The sequence below is a fragment of the Mus pahari genome, chromosome 18 (genome assembly GCF_900095145.1).
Source record: "Mus pahari chromosome 18, PAHARI_EIJ_v1.1, whole genome shotgun sequence".
NCBI classification, from domain to species: domain Eukaryota; kingdom Metazoa; phylum Chordata; class Mammalia; order Rodentia; family Muridae; genus Mus; species Mus pahari.
Window position 1 is genome coordinate 44,768,397 of NC_034607.1, and position 13,284 is coordinate 44,781,680.

Below are 13,284 nucleotides of genomic sequence, written 5' to 3' on the forward strand. Positions count from 1 at the left end.
AGCACTATGGAAATGTAAGCTGAATAAACCCTTTCCTCCCCAACTTGCTTCTTGGTCATGATGTTTGTGCAGGAATAGAAACCCTGACTAAGACAAAAGGTAAAACTTTCTTGTCTCACACACGAATCACTTTATGTCTCATTTCGCAGTCCCTGCCCCGGCTGCCTGGTTTTGACATTGTCATAGAAAACATACACTTTTTAATCATCTGCCACCATAATTTTAAAATCTCGACCCTCCCGCCCCCCCCCCCGTCTTCCCTCCAATCAGTGTTGTTTCTGGTCCTTCTGTATTGTCCTCTATCGATGAGGTTTGTCTTATCTAATATCATGTCTTTATTTTATAAAAAAATTTCTGCTCAAATATCTTCAGACAGTTTTATGTGATGTTAGAGAACTGTACCCAGGGTCTTGCGCATGCTAAGCACACAGAACCATACACCCCTCCCAGCTCCCCAGAGACTACAGGGGTCTGTTTTGCTGTTGGTGGTGTATATGCCATCTTCAGGGATGCGATGTCTCATATGTTGGCTCTCTCTAATCTCCCTCAAGGAGAATTGTTCCCCCTACCAGGTCTTGCATGGCGTTCTCTGTTTTGTTGGCTTCCTGAGGTGGAAAGCTCCCCTCCTTAGCCCTTGCCAGCCCAACTCATCTCTCACTGAACAGTCTCATCCTTCCTCAGGCTTCAGAGCATGTAAGTTGGCGCTCAGACGTACATAGCTCTGTCAACAAACCTCCTGGTGTATTTCTCACTCAGGAGAAATGCAGATAGGAAAAAAAGAAGTAAAGCTTTGAACAAATGGTCTCCATGAGAGAACACGCATGCGCGCGCGCGCGCGCGCGCGCGCGCGCGCACACACACACACACACACACACACACACACAGATGCCCTTTAACTAGGGGTAAAAGGCAATCACTCACCTTGTTTTCGTTAGTAAGTATATCAACAGCTAATTTGGCTGCAGCATTCTTTGCCTCCTGCTTTGATCTACCTTCGGCTTCTGGAAATTCCTTCTCGTCTATTAAAACTTGAAATGTAAACCTGGTTTAAAAAAGACATTATTTGCAACACATTACACAGCTGGAAATTTAGCTAAGGACAAGACAAGCGCTTCAGTTGCTGTCACCACACAAATACCTTTCAAGATTCGAACCCAGGCTCACGACAGACTTTAAGTACCTACCCTCAATAACAATATCGTCTTAGAGCAGGGAGAAGTATGTACTTTTTTTCTTCCTTTTTCCTTTTCTTTATTCTTCTTGTTATTTATTATTTATTTAATTTAGATACAATGTCTTACTATATAACCTAGGCCAGCCTCAAACTCACAGCAGTTTTCCTGCCTCAGCTGCCTAAGTGCTAGGATTATAAGTGTGAACTGCCATGCTTAGCTCTTTCTATGTATGTATGTATGTGTATGTATCTATGGTATGTATGTATGTGTATGTATATGTATGTGTATGTATAAGTATATATGTATGTGTGTGTATGTATGTATGTGTTTATGTATGTATGTATGTGTGTGTATGTATTGCATGTATTGTATGTGTATGTATGTGTACATATGTATGCATGTGTATGTATATGTATGTATATACATGAATATGTGTGTTTATGTATGTGTATGTATGTATATTATGTGTATGTATGCATGTGTATGTATGTATGTGTATGTATGTGTATGTATGTATGTATGTGTATGCATTTATTTGATGTGGGGGTGGGTTGGAGTATATGTTGCATGGGCTGCCTGCATACTCATGATAGGATGTGCTTATTGGAAGTCAGAGGACAGCTTTTGGAAATCTAGTCTCACCTTCTACCATGTGGGTTCCAGAAAAAAACCCCTCAGTTCACCATGCTTGGCTTCAAATGTGTTTACTCACTAAGTCATTGCTCCGGCCTCCATCTTTCTTCGCCAGGCTTCTGGGGTTACCGGGGTCTGTCTCAAGGACTCTCTCACAGGCCTCTGGCAGCTTCACTATGGAGCTGAAGTACCAGTGTCCGAATTGCAGTAGAGATGTCTCTTCTATTTTACACTTACAGGGACGCACCATTTATTGTCTGTTTTACTAAGAACCTGGAGCTGAACTCAGGACCTGTGTACTCTAAGCACCTGCACTACTACTGAGCTATAGCTCCATTTCCTGGGTCATGGTCCTTCCATCCTTTTAAATTTTTGTTTCGTAGATTGTATGTGGTATATGCACATGCTGGGGGAGTGAATTGCCTGTGCATACTTAGAGGTCAGAGAAGGATTCCAGATAATGCTATTACTTTCTGCTTTATTCCCTTAAGATAGGGTCCCTCAGTGAACTTAGAGCTAGGCTGGTAGCCAGAAAGCCCCAGGTACCCTCCTGTCTCTGCCCTACCCAACGCTGGATTTCCAGGGATGCACGTAGGCACACTCAGCTTTCAAACTCAGGACTTCAAGCTTACACAGTAAGAACTCTTATCGACTGAGTCACCTCCCTGGCCCTAACCACAGCTTTCCTGATGGCAGCCTACCTTCTGTCATGTGGAGGTCCGGTAGTACTAAGTTCTTTATACGTAATAGTTACTCCGTGCTTCTGGCGGTATTTATTAAGTTTGTCCATGTAGAAACCTGGGGTATCAGTGGCCATTTTTCCTCACAGTGGCCTGCAAAGGAAGAGGGGCCTACACATGTGACACTGACAGACGACATCAGATCTGGTGTTTCCAACCCACCACAGGAGAACAGGAGACAGGGGCTCTTCTCTACATGACTTGCCTCAGCTCCAAATGAATTTAGAAAAAACTTTATGTCAAAATCTTTCTTCCTCTCCTCCTGGACCATCTGCTTTCAAAAACTACTGGCCCAGCCCCTTCTTCTACTCCTGGCTTCCAAGAAGTGAGATGTCTGTCCACCTGCCTAAGGAAGTGTAAAAAGTACAGGAGTAGAATTACAACGTTTATGGTCAAAACAAGGCTATATATACATATATTGCTATCTATTATATATACACACACATGCACACATGAGTACATATATACATGTATACACATACATGTACACACACAACTCTGTATACACATGATTGAAGTGGAAATTTAAGGGCTCTTTGGGAAATTGGTTGGATGGTACTTTGTTGGGGCAAACACATGAAGGAACATTTAGCTGAAGTGGATGCAGGTAAAAAGATATTCTATTAAAACAAACGTGAAAAGACACATGATAAGATCCTCTGCTAACAACACACATGTGTTGGTCTGCCTTACATGTGTAATTGAGCTACATCTGTCAGGACTCCACAGAGAGAAAATGCACCAAAAATTTTCTGATGGTGTGTTACAGTTTCTTGTCACTTCCACAGACTCAGGTTGTTAGGCAGAGGGACGTCAGACACATGCGCTGAGGCAAGAGCGGTGGAGGACACGTGATGTTTGGAGGGACATAAATAGGACTAGGTGGACAGTGACAGAGGCTGGGCTTGGCATGCTCTAGCTGTACAATGCCTGAAGGTGTTGTGTCTTCCCTGATCTTCACTTCCCTGAGAGAGGCACAGCTGAGGACTTCTCCTGGTGTCCCCACTGGTCCCTCCTGGTCCCTCCTGGTCCCCCCTGCTGGCTTGTGCTGAGGCTGAGGGCTGGCTGTCTCTGCTAGGCAGTGCCACCACTGCCGATTCGTGTTTGCTATCTTGACTCTACAGAACTGGACTACCGGTGTATCTGTGAAGTGTCTGAGAGTGGATCAAGCTGTAGGTGCTGACCTGTGAACTGAACTGACAATTTCCAGACAAAAGTTACTCCAAAGATCCTTTCTAAACAGGTCCACTTCCCCCATCCCCTTTCTTTCCCACTACCTCTGGTGGGTGGTGGGCTAAAAGGAACGTTAAAATGTTTAAGAACCATTATTAAAAATAGGTTTTTAAAATTTAAAAGTGCACATGACTATGAACATATACACATACAACACACAACACACACACAACACACACACACACACACACACACACACACACACACACACCTATTTAGGAAATAGGCAAAGAACCTGAGTACTGTTTCTCTAATGAACACACAGCAATGGCCAAACAAAGAGGTGAAATGTTCCCCAGGAGAAAGGCAGGAAAATGTTTCTGGGATAGCTACATCAGACCTGATATAACATTATACAATGTGTACCTATTATCAAAATATTGCCTAATGCCTAATCTGGACATTTTTGTTTCTATGTATCTGTTTAAAAATAAACTGGAACATTTAAGACATTAGGCTTAGTGGGCTTGGAGACAGCTTCTTTGGTAGAGGGCTTGTGTAGCATACACAAAGCCCCAAGTTTGATCCTCAACGCCGCATAAAACATCATTTTACTTTTTAAATTTTAGACAAGATTCTTCACCCTGTGAGAGTTTCAAAGCGGTGGTTCTCAACCTGTGGGTTGTGACCCCTTTCACAGAGGTCACATATCAGATATTTACATTATAATTCATAACAACAAAATTACAGTTATGGAGTAGCATCAAAATAATAAATATGGTTGAGGTCACCACACTACGTGGGTGTTAAAGTGGTTGAGGACCACTGTTTTAAAAGCATCCTTCTCATCCTGGAGCCTCTACATGTCACCAAGACCGCTCTTGTGAGAGCCCCAGGGGCTCATTCATGGTCAAATCCACTAGTTCAATTTCGGTCACTTGTTCCCACCTCAACTCCCCACGCCCCTTAGCTTAGGTTCCTGTGGGTTTCCTTTGTTCTCTGTAACTTCTCTGCCTTCTTCCATGGCTCCTCTTCTTCTTCTTTTCATCCAGGGCCCCAGTCCTCAAGTCTCTTCCTATTCTGTACTTACCATCTCTCCTGGTGATCACCTCTGGGCTGTGACCTTAACATTCTACCTACATGGTGATGGTTTTCACCAGGGTTGGCAAGATGGATCAGCAGGTAAAGGAGCTTGCTGCAAAGATTGGCCATCTGAGTTCAATCCCTGGGACCTACATAGTTGTCCTGTGGCCTTGTCAGGTTCCCTGAAGCACATGTAAACACACACACACACACACACACACACACACACACACACNTCCCTGAAGCACATGTAAACACACACACACACACACACACACACACACACACACACACACTCACACTCACACTCATACACACACACTCACACTCACACTCATACACACAAACTCACACTCACACTCAATACAAATAATAAAAAATATAAAACTAAATAAGTAGATGTACTTCTGGAAAGAAGACCCAGCAGTTAAGGGCACCACTGCTCTTCCAGAGAATCCAAATGTGCTTCTCAATACCCATGGCTGGCAGCTGGAACCTCTTTGTAATTCTAGCTTCTGGGGATCCGGCACCTTCCCTGGCCTCCAGGGGAATTGTATTCCTATGCACATACACATATGGTGAGTACGGTCGGTGTCTGTTGCTCTCTTCAGACACAGCAGAAGAGGGCATCAGATCCCATTACAGATGGTTGGGACCCACCACGTGGTTGCTGGGAATTGAACTCAAGTCTTCTGGAAGAGTAGTCAGTGGAAAAAGAGGGAAATTCTAGTACTAAGTACTACTTGGAAGATTGGGAAAAATCTGGGGCAGGGGGCTGGTTGTGGGGGTAGAGTGGAGTTTCTAGCTTAGGGAAGGTAATTCATATAATTGGCTCTGTGAGAAGGACTGGATAGACAGATCTGCCCAGGAAGTCACCTGGGGCGGGGTGAGGTGGGGAGGGCTTTCCAGGAAGTAGAAACAGGCAGCATGAAGGCGGGAGTTGGAGGGTACTTGACTTTGGCCCAGAAGCACTAAGTAAGTCTGAAAGTGGTGGGCACTGGGCGGGGCGGAGGGAGCGGAGAGGGGTGGGGCGGAGGAGGCGGACGGGTGCGGGGGTGCCTGACCATAGGGGCTGGTGTGTGGGAGATCAGAGCAGGAAAGCAGACTTGAAGGAAACTCGGGTGCATGGAGAAGAATAAGGTGGCGGATGGAGCAGGACCCGCTTGTCACAAAGGACAGCTCATTGGAATGCCATGACTGTGCAGCACAAAGTCTTGGCGCAGAATTCAGTCTCTGGGTCATTCAGGCTTCTAGAGTTCCCTCCAGAGTTTTAAGTCATCGGGCTTGTCATTTTCCTTCTGGGTCCCTTTTCCTGCAACTGCTACCCAGGAGTGGGAAATTAGCCCTCAGGTCTTACCAAGTTTCTGGATCCCGACAGTGGCCCGCGCCCTGGAGCAGGATTCGAATTGTGCTTCAGGTGCTGGCTCTGAAATCTCGTCGCCCTCCGTTCACTGTCGCTGCTGCTGTCGGTGGAAGTCCGGGCCGGGCCCGTTCTCTCTGTTTCGTTTTCCCGGCGGACTCCGCCTTCCTACTTTCCTCTGGGCCCCTCCCGCACCGTCTCGCGCCCGCGAGAAGTCAGGTAGGCGGGCCGCCTCTGTACCCAGGCGCGGGAGCCAAGGTCCGGCCGGCCTCCCTTCTCCTGTGGAACTGCAGTAACTGCCAGCTTCTCCAAGTTTCTGGACATTTCCAGGCTTCCATACTGGGAAAGCTCTGCTGGAAGAGGAAGGAGAAACCCAAGTCTCCTGCTCGCGGTGCATACTAAGCTCCTGGATCAATGATCACAATCTACTTTTCAAAAACAAACTTTTAGGATGCAACTGGGCACATGGATGCAAAAGAATTCCAATGTGCAGTGGGACATACTGAGTAACTCGCAGAGGGTCCAGCCAGGCTATGTCTGTGACAATTGAAGTCCAGGCTTGTAAATGTTAGTGTCCTTCCCCTTTCACACTGCCAGGCCAAGGAGGACATAGCCATCTGGACAGAATTGGCCAGAGGGTTGAAGAATTCTCTCTTAAATCTATTTGTCCAGCCCTCAGCAGTCACCTGCAAGCCCCTTGTTGCATATCACTCACCAGGCCAGGCCCCTGTTAAGATGCACCTGCTCCCAGAAAGGCCACAAGGAATATTTTATCACAAGGCCAACACCAGCAGTCCCTGATTAATAAGGAACCCTGCCTGGGTTGGAGAGATGGCTCAGTGGTTAAGAGCACTGACTGCTCTTCCAAAGGTCCTGAGTTCAAATCCCAGCAACCACATGGTGGCTCACAACCACCTGTAATGGGATCTGATGCCCTCTTCTGGTGTGTCTGAAGACAGATGCAGTGAACTTATATTCAGAAGAAATAAATAAATAAAATTTTAAAAAAGAAAAGAAAAGGAACCCTACCTTCCTGTAAGACTATAACACACTCCCAGAATGGAACTTGCTGGCACAGGACATGAGGGTTCAGCTGTGGCACACTGCCCAGTGATACATCCTCATGCCTGCACTCTAAGCTGAGCACCATTCCTATGAGGAGAACTCAGGAGCTAGAATTAGAACCAGGAAACTGAGCCGGGCATGGTGGCGCACGCCTTTAATCCCAGCACTTGGGAGGCAGAGGCAGGCGGATTTCTGAGTTCGAGGCCAGCCTGGTCTACAAAGTGAGTTCCAGGACAGCCAGGGCTACACAGAGAAACCAAATCCATGGGCTGGAGAGATGGCTCAGTGGTTAAGAGCATCGACTGTTCTTCCAAAGGTCCTGAGTTCAAATCCCAGCAACCACGTGGTGGCTCACAACCATCTGTAATGAGATCTGATGACCTCTTCTGGTGCATCTGAAGACAGCTACAGTGTACTTAGATATAATAATAAATAAATCTTAAAAAAACAAAAACAAAAACAAAAACAGGAAACTATACTCCCAACATCTCAACTGGTGAGAGATGGAAAAGTCTCAAGACAGACCCCCGATTACACAGTCAACATTGCTCTGCCCACTCCTTTCTTCTTCCTTTCCTGTAGGTAGGAGAACAACAGTCTAACTTTTCTTGTAGGTCCTGGGTGTAATTTGAGGTCTCTAATGTGAAACCCCTGTGACCAGATCAGCCTCGATAAACTCCTGCTCCCTATTACAGCACCTTCCTGGAGGCTAATGGTTAGGGAGTGAGTGTGCATGTGATGTACACCCAATCTTCTCAACTCCTGATATTCTGCACGAGTTGGTGAGTGTTTTGTTTTGGGATTGGCGTGTAGTATAGGCTGGCTTAAAATTTGTCATGTAGCTAAAAGTGACCGTGAACTTCCAGTTTTCCCGTGTTCACCTCCAAGATCCATACCACAATGCCTGGTCCCTGTAGTGTTGGGGAGGAGACCGTGGGAAGCAGACACCACCAACTGAGCAAGGCAGCAGGTGTCTTCCTGTTGCTTTGCTCGATGGTTGGAGTCAAGATCTGATTGAAGCCCTAACTGGACTAGAACTTTTAAAACTAGGTTGACTTCACACTTGTCGTGAGCCTCCTGCCTCTTCCTCCTAAGTGGTAGGATGATTGAGATGCACCAGATGGGTTAATCTTTCTAGAATGTTCTCTACATACTCCTGTTAGTTCCACGTGACTGCTTATGACCCTGCAACAGAAATATCTGTATAGTACAAAAACATACATCTTAGCTTTGACTCAAAGATGGTGTTAAGTAGAAGTATGATGTCATGTCTCTTGAGGGAAGCACCTGCATGCATAGTGTACCGGGAGTAGACGAAGAGGGATTTGTCTTGAAGCGACTTGCAGTTTGTCAACCTTTTATCAGTGCAGAATCAGGCTTGAATTTCACCCACCAGGAGGTCTGAGAAAACTACCACAAATACTTGGACCCGTAGTGAGACGTTTCCTACTGAGAAGAGCTTGAAAAATGCATATACAGCATTTGGAAGCCCATTCTTGTCCGTGTTCGACCCTAGACCACCACACTGGCACCAATTCTTCAAAAGAAAGACAAACTTTAATTTGAGCTCAAATATGTCAATTCTTATACCACCATTCCTAGATCTGCACTATTCATAATTATGTTACATGACTATTGTCATGCGACTGTTTGACTGCATTACTATCTAAATTTATAAATCCAGTTATTCTGAGGGAACAGAAGATATGTAATCCAGCCAGCTTGGGCAGAATCAAGCTAGGCAATATGCTTCATACTTCAGCTTGTCTCCGAGGGACGTGCCTGCCAAACACTCTTTGAACCTTTCATCCATTTCCTGGTTCTGTGTTTCATTGAACAAACGTTTCCAATCACCAACCTCACCTACAACACAGAAAGCACAAAAGACTCAGATAGATGTTAGGGTATTTCTTAATTTTATCCTTTGTTCTACCCAAACTTACCTTTTTGTTTAATGCAGTGTTTTCCTTTGAAAGGTTTAAAACAGCAACAACATAGTTGTGGTGGCTTGAATAAGAATGGCTGCGATAGGCTCATATATTTGAGTGCTTAGGGAGTGGCACTATTTGAGAAGATTAGAAGGTGTGGCCTTGTGGAAGTGGGTGTGGCATTATCGGAGGAAATTCGACACTGAGTATCCGCTTTGATGTTTCAGAAGCCCAAGCCAAGCCCAGTGGCTCACAGTCTCTTCCTGCTGCCTTCAGATCTGGATGTAAAATTCTCAGCTACCATATTTGCCTGTGTGAGGCCATGCTTCCTGCCATCCTGATAATATACCAACCCTCCGAAACTGTAAGCAAGCCCCAATTAAATGCTTTATTTTATAAGAGTCTCCACAAGCCAGGCAATGGTGGCACATGCCTTTAATTTGAGCACTGGGGTAATAGAGGCGGGCAGGTCTCTGTGAGTTCAAGGCCAACATGAACAGATGCTGATTTCTTTGCCCCAGTATCTTGTTGTCCTCAGACATGGCATTGTAATGATTATTCTAAACATCTCCTGTTTCAAGTTTATGTAAACACTGCTCCCCATTTGTTCTCTGACTTGTCAATAAAAGCTGACCAGCCAATGGCTGATGAAAGAGAGAATAGAGGTGGGCTTCCACCAGTCAGAAGAGGGAAATAGAGAGAGGAGGGAAGTGAGTGAGGAGTCCTGAGAGACATTGTGGAAAAACGCTGGAAGCCCAGAGAGCCAGACCAATACTAAAATGCAAGCATCCTGGGGACTTTGTCTGGAAGGTAGCCAGATTAGCCCAAAGGATTAGAATAGATTATTAACTTCCCAGTCACTGTAATTAAATAAATCTTAGAGTCTCGGTCTCATTTATTTGGAAATTAGCTGAGATAGACTTCCACTTTTAAAAATGAACCCACAACCCACAATTTTCTTGTAAGATCAAGAGTGCCCATGGGGCTTCTCCATTGGTGGATAGCAGATGGCATGCCTACCTTACAAATCTGGGCGAAGAAGACTCCACCCCAATGGTCAACCCATATCCTTTTCCCAACATCTGGGGTCTAAAATCTTATAATTTCAGAATGTCGTTCTTCCTTACGAAAGTTTCTCAGTTACCCAAATACATTTCTAAAGCTAACATTTTACCTTGGGATTGGTTAACATGTCAGACACTGAACTTATTTTTTTTTTTGAGAAATTTAATACTTTGACCAGTTGCCTGGGGGTCAAGGCAGGAAGATCATGCTTTTAAGTGACCCAGGGCCACATAGCAAGTTCCAGGTCAGCCTGAGCTACATGGTGAAACTCTATCTCAACAGAGATTTAAAACATTTTTTTCTGACATACAGTAAGTTATTTCTTTGGCTAGTGAGATGGCTGGGCAGATCTGAGTTTGACCACTGGGACCCTTGTAATAGAAGGAGATTGACTTCTACAAGTGGACATCTGACCTTCACATGTGTGCACATGTGAGCCCACATACATACATACATGCATATATATATATATATATATATATATATATATATATATATATATACACAAATACACACACATACATACACACAGAAGATAAATAAATGCACATAAAGAATAAGTTATTTCTTTCTGTGGAATCATTGGATTTTCTCATTGAAATTGCAAACTGTTTCACAGCCATTGAAATGTGTGCTGATGATGTGGGCTTAATGACATGAGAAAAGGAACCAGGCATGGTGGCGCACACCTTTAATCCCAGCACTCGGGAGGCAGAGGCAGGCAGATTTCTGAGTTCGAGGCCAGCCTGGTGTACAAAGTGAGTTTCAGGACTGCCAGGGCTATACAGAGAAACCCTGTCTCGAAAAACAAAAACAAAAAACAAAAACAAAAACAAAAACAAAAGACATGAGAAAATAGTTATGATGCATTAAGGAAATGAAACATGACACAAAGATGTCCCCAGATGCCATCAACCATACCCAATGACAAAAAAGGGGGGGGGGGCTGGGAGGAAACACACCAAAAAGAACCTGGCTCAGGGGGAAGAAGTTTATATTTTTTTAAAAAATGATTTATTTATTATTGTATCTAAGAACACTGTAGTTGTCTTCAGACACACCAGAAGAGGGCATCAGATCTCATTACAGATGGTTGGGAGCCACCATGTGGTTGCTGGAATTTGAACTCAGGACCTTTGGAAGAGCAGTCAGTGCTCTTAACCTCTGAGCCATCTCTCCAGCCCAAGTTTACATTTTTTATGTCACCTGTAAATGATTTGTGTTTTATTTTCATGCTCTTCCATATTTTCCTGCCCTCTGGACTTTCTATAAGGCACATCAGATTTTCTGCCTTTATTGTAGGAGTTTTTCTCCTCTGAGTAACACTTAATGAAACAGATCTATAGAAAGGCTCTATTTTCCCCTTTCCTATAGCTAATCAAATCAGGTATAAGAATCAGGGTTATACAGGAATCCAGCTGCACTCAGGTGCCTGTTTGATCTTTTATTCATATAGGTTATTTCAAATGGGTCAGTTGAAAAAGTAACAGAAGAAAGTAGACCCCAGCTCAAATCCTGAAATGTGACAGTGTAAAAGCCAGACCCTGGGCTTCAGCCTTCTCCTACATTGCAAAGTTAAGTCTTTTGTATTCTTTTGTTGTAAAATTTAACCCCAACCCAGCATTCCAGGCAGCACATAACCAGTTCCCATGTTAGTTGTGGTCATCCTTGCTGTTCCATGGGCTGATGAGATGGCTCAGTGGACATAGGTGCTTGCCCCAAAGCTTTATTTAACAACCTGAATTCTAGCCCCAGGTTCCATACGATGGACGGATTGAATTGATTTCCATAAATTGTCCTCTAACCTCATCATGCATTTCATGGCACACACACACACACACACACACACACACACACACACACACACACGCATACACATACACTAAATGCAATAAAAATGTTAAATATTGTTATATCTTCATCAACTATGCAGTAAGATGAAAGTGGAAAATATTAACTTACAGAATTATAAACTTGGGTTAGAACTTAGAATACTATAATGAACTTTAAGTAAACCATCTGCCAAGTACCTAATTACTTACCCAATGACCATTTTCTTCTTTTTCTATATTAACAAAACTCAGTGAGTTACAATGCATGTAGTTCAAAAAAGAAAGCTGCATTTTCAGCTACTGCTGTAGGGAGGAGAGATGGAGAATGAACGCCCTCAGCCTCTGAGCAGGGCTTGGTGGGAAGCTCTGGAAGGGGGCTGGTGAGCTAGATTCCTTCCTTTGCTGCTTCCTTTTCCTACCCGGAACCAGAATGTCTAAGCTCAAGCTGCCACTTTGCCGTCACTGGGTCCTCAGTGCCGTCAAGGACAGGGACAGCTGCCATGGGCAGCTCTGGGCTCCCTGGGTCCTGACTTTTCTTATGCAGGGAGAAAAAAAAATCTAAATCTTACTTTGCTTCAGATAAAGTGATTTGGCTTGTGTGTTAAGCGCAAAGTCACTCCCAAGCTGACACAACACCCCAAAACGAAAGCAAGGTTACCTTTGCGGAAGAGGAAGGGCCCAATGGCACCATGGGTCTCCTGAGAATTTGCTCTCATCGCCAGGAAGGTGCTCTGAGCAGAGATGGTTTCTATTTGTTCGTCAGTTAAAGAGAAACCAAGGAATTCAGAGATCTGTTTTATTCCAACAACCAAATTCTGGGAAAAAAAAATATTTGAAAGATAAACATCTCTTAGTGGGATTCACGGAGGCCGAGATTTTCTTACATCAGCACCGTTCATTTATTCGTTTAATTTCTGAGAAAGCCTGTGAGGTACCACAGGTCATCTCTGAACTCCTGCTCCTTTACCCATGCTGCCTTGGCGGGAGGTCTCTCTTCCTGCACTCGCCTTGCTCCAGTCCATTCTCACACACCAGCCAAAAAGGCCCTCCTCACCCATCTGCTCAGACACCTTCCGTTCCCTCTGGGTGAAAGCCAGAGTCACTCTAGGGGGCCTGCTCTACTGTTCCTCACTTTGTCACACAGCCATGTCACACGCACTTGGCCCCACTCACTCCACCTGCCTCCTCTGAGCACTGCTATCTGGTATGTGTGTATCTATGTGTGTCTGT

At 44.6% G+C, this 13,284-nt stretch overlaps 2 protein-coding genes across 4 annotated transcripts in view; both read right to left on the reverse strand.

Annotated features, from left to right (window-relative positions):
- The window catches only part of Eif2ak2 (eukaryotic translation initiation factor 2 alpha kinase 2), a 32,571-nt gene extending 26,276 nt beyond the window's left edge, over nucleotides 1–6,295 (reverse strand). For 2 of the 3 annotated variants that reach the window (XM_029531158.1, XM_021218187.2), the window contains exons 1-3: nucleotides 6,162–6,295; nucleotides 2,510–2,641; nucleotides 922–1,042 (exon numbers count right to left, since the gene is read on the reverse strand). In XM_029531158.1, the coding sequence (XP_029387018.1) occupies nucleotides 922–1,042; nucleotides 2,510–2,625 (237 nt within the window). In that variant the 5' untranslated portion in view covers nucleotides 2,626–2,641; nucleotides 6,162–6,295. Of the gene's footprint in view, nucleotides 1–921; nucleotides 1,043–2,509; nucleotides 2,660–6,161 lie in introns of all 3 variants that reach the window. The other variant, XM_029531157.1, reaches the window with a different exon arrangement.
- Nucleotides 6,296–8,760: 2,465 nt separating this feature from the next.
- The window catches only part of Sult6b1 (sulfotransferase family 6B member 1), a 22,627-nt gene continuing 18,103 nt past the window's right edge, over nucleotides 8,761–13,284 (reverse strand). The window contains exons 6-7 of the mRNA XM_021218532.2: nucleotides 12,713–12,869; nucleotides 8,761–9,092 (exon numbers count right to left, since the gene is read on the reverse strand). Of these exons, the coding sequence (XP_021074191.1) occupies nucleotides 8,962–9,092; nucleotides 12,713–12,869 (288 nt within the window). The 3' untranslated portion in view covers nucleotides 8,761–8,961. The remainder of the gene's footprint in view (nucleotides 9,093–12,712; nucleotides 12,870–13,284) is intronic.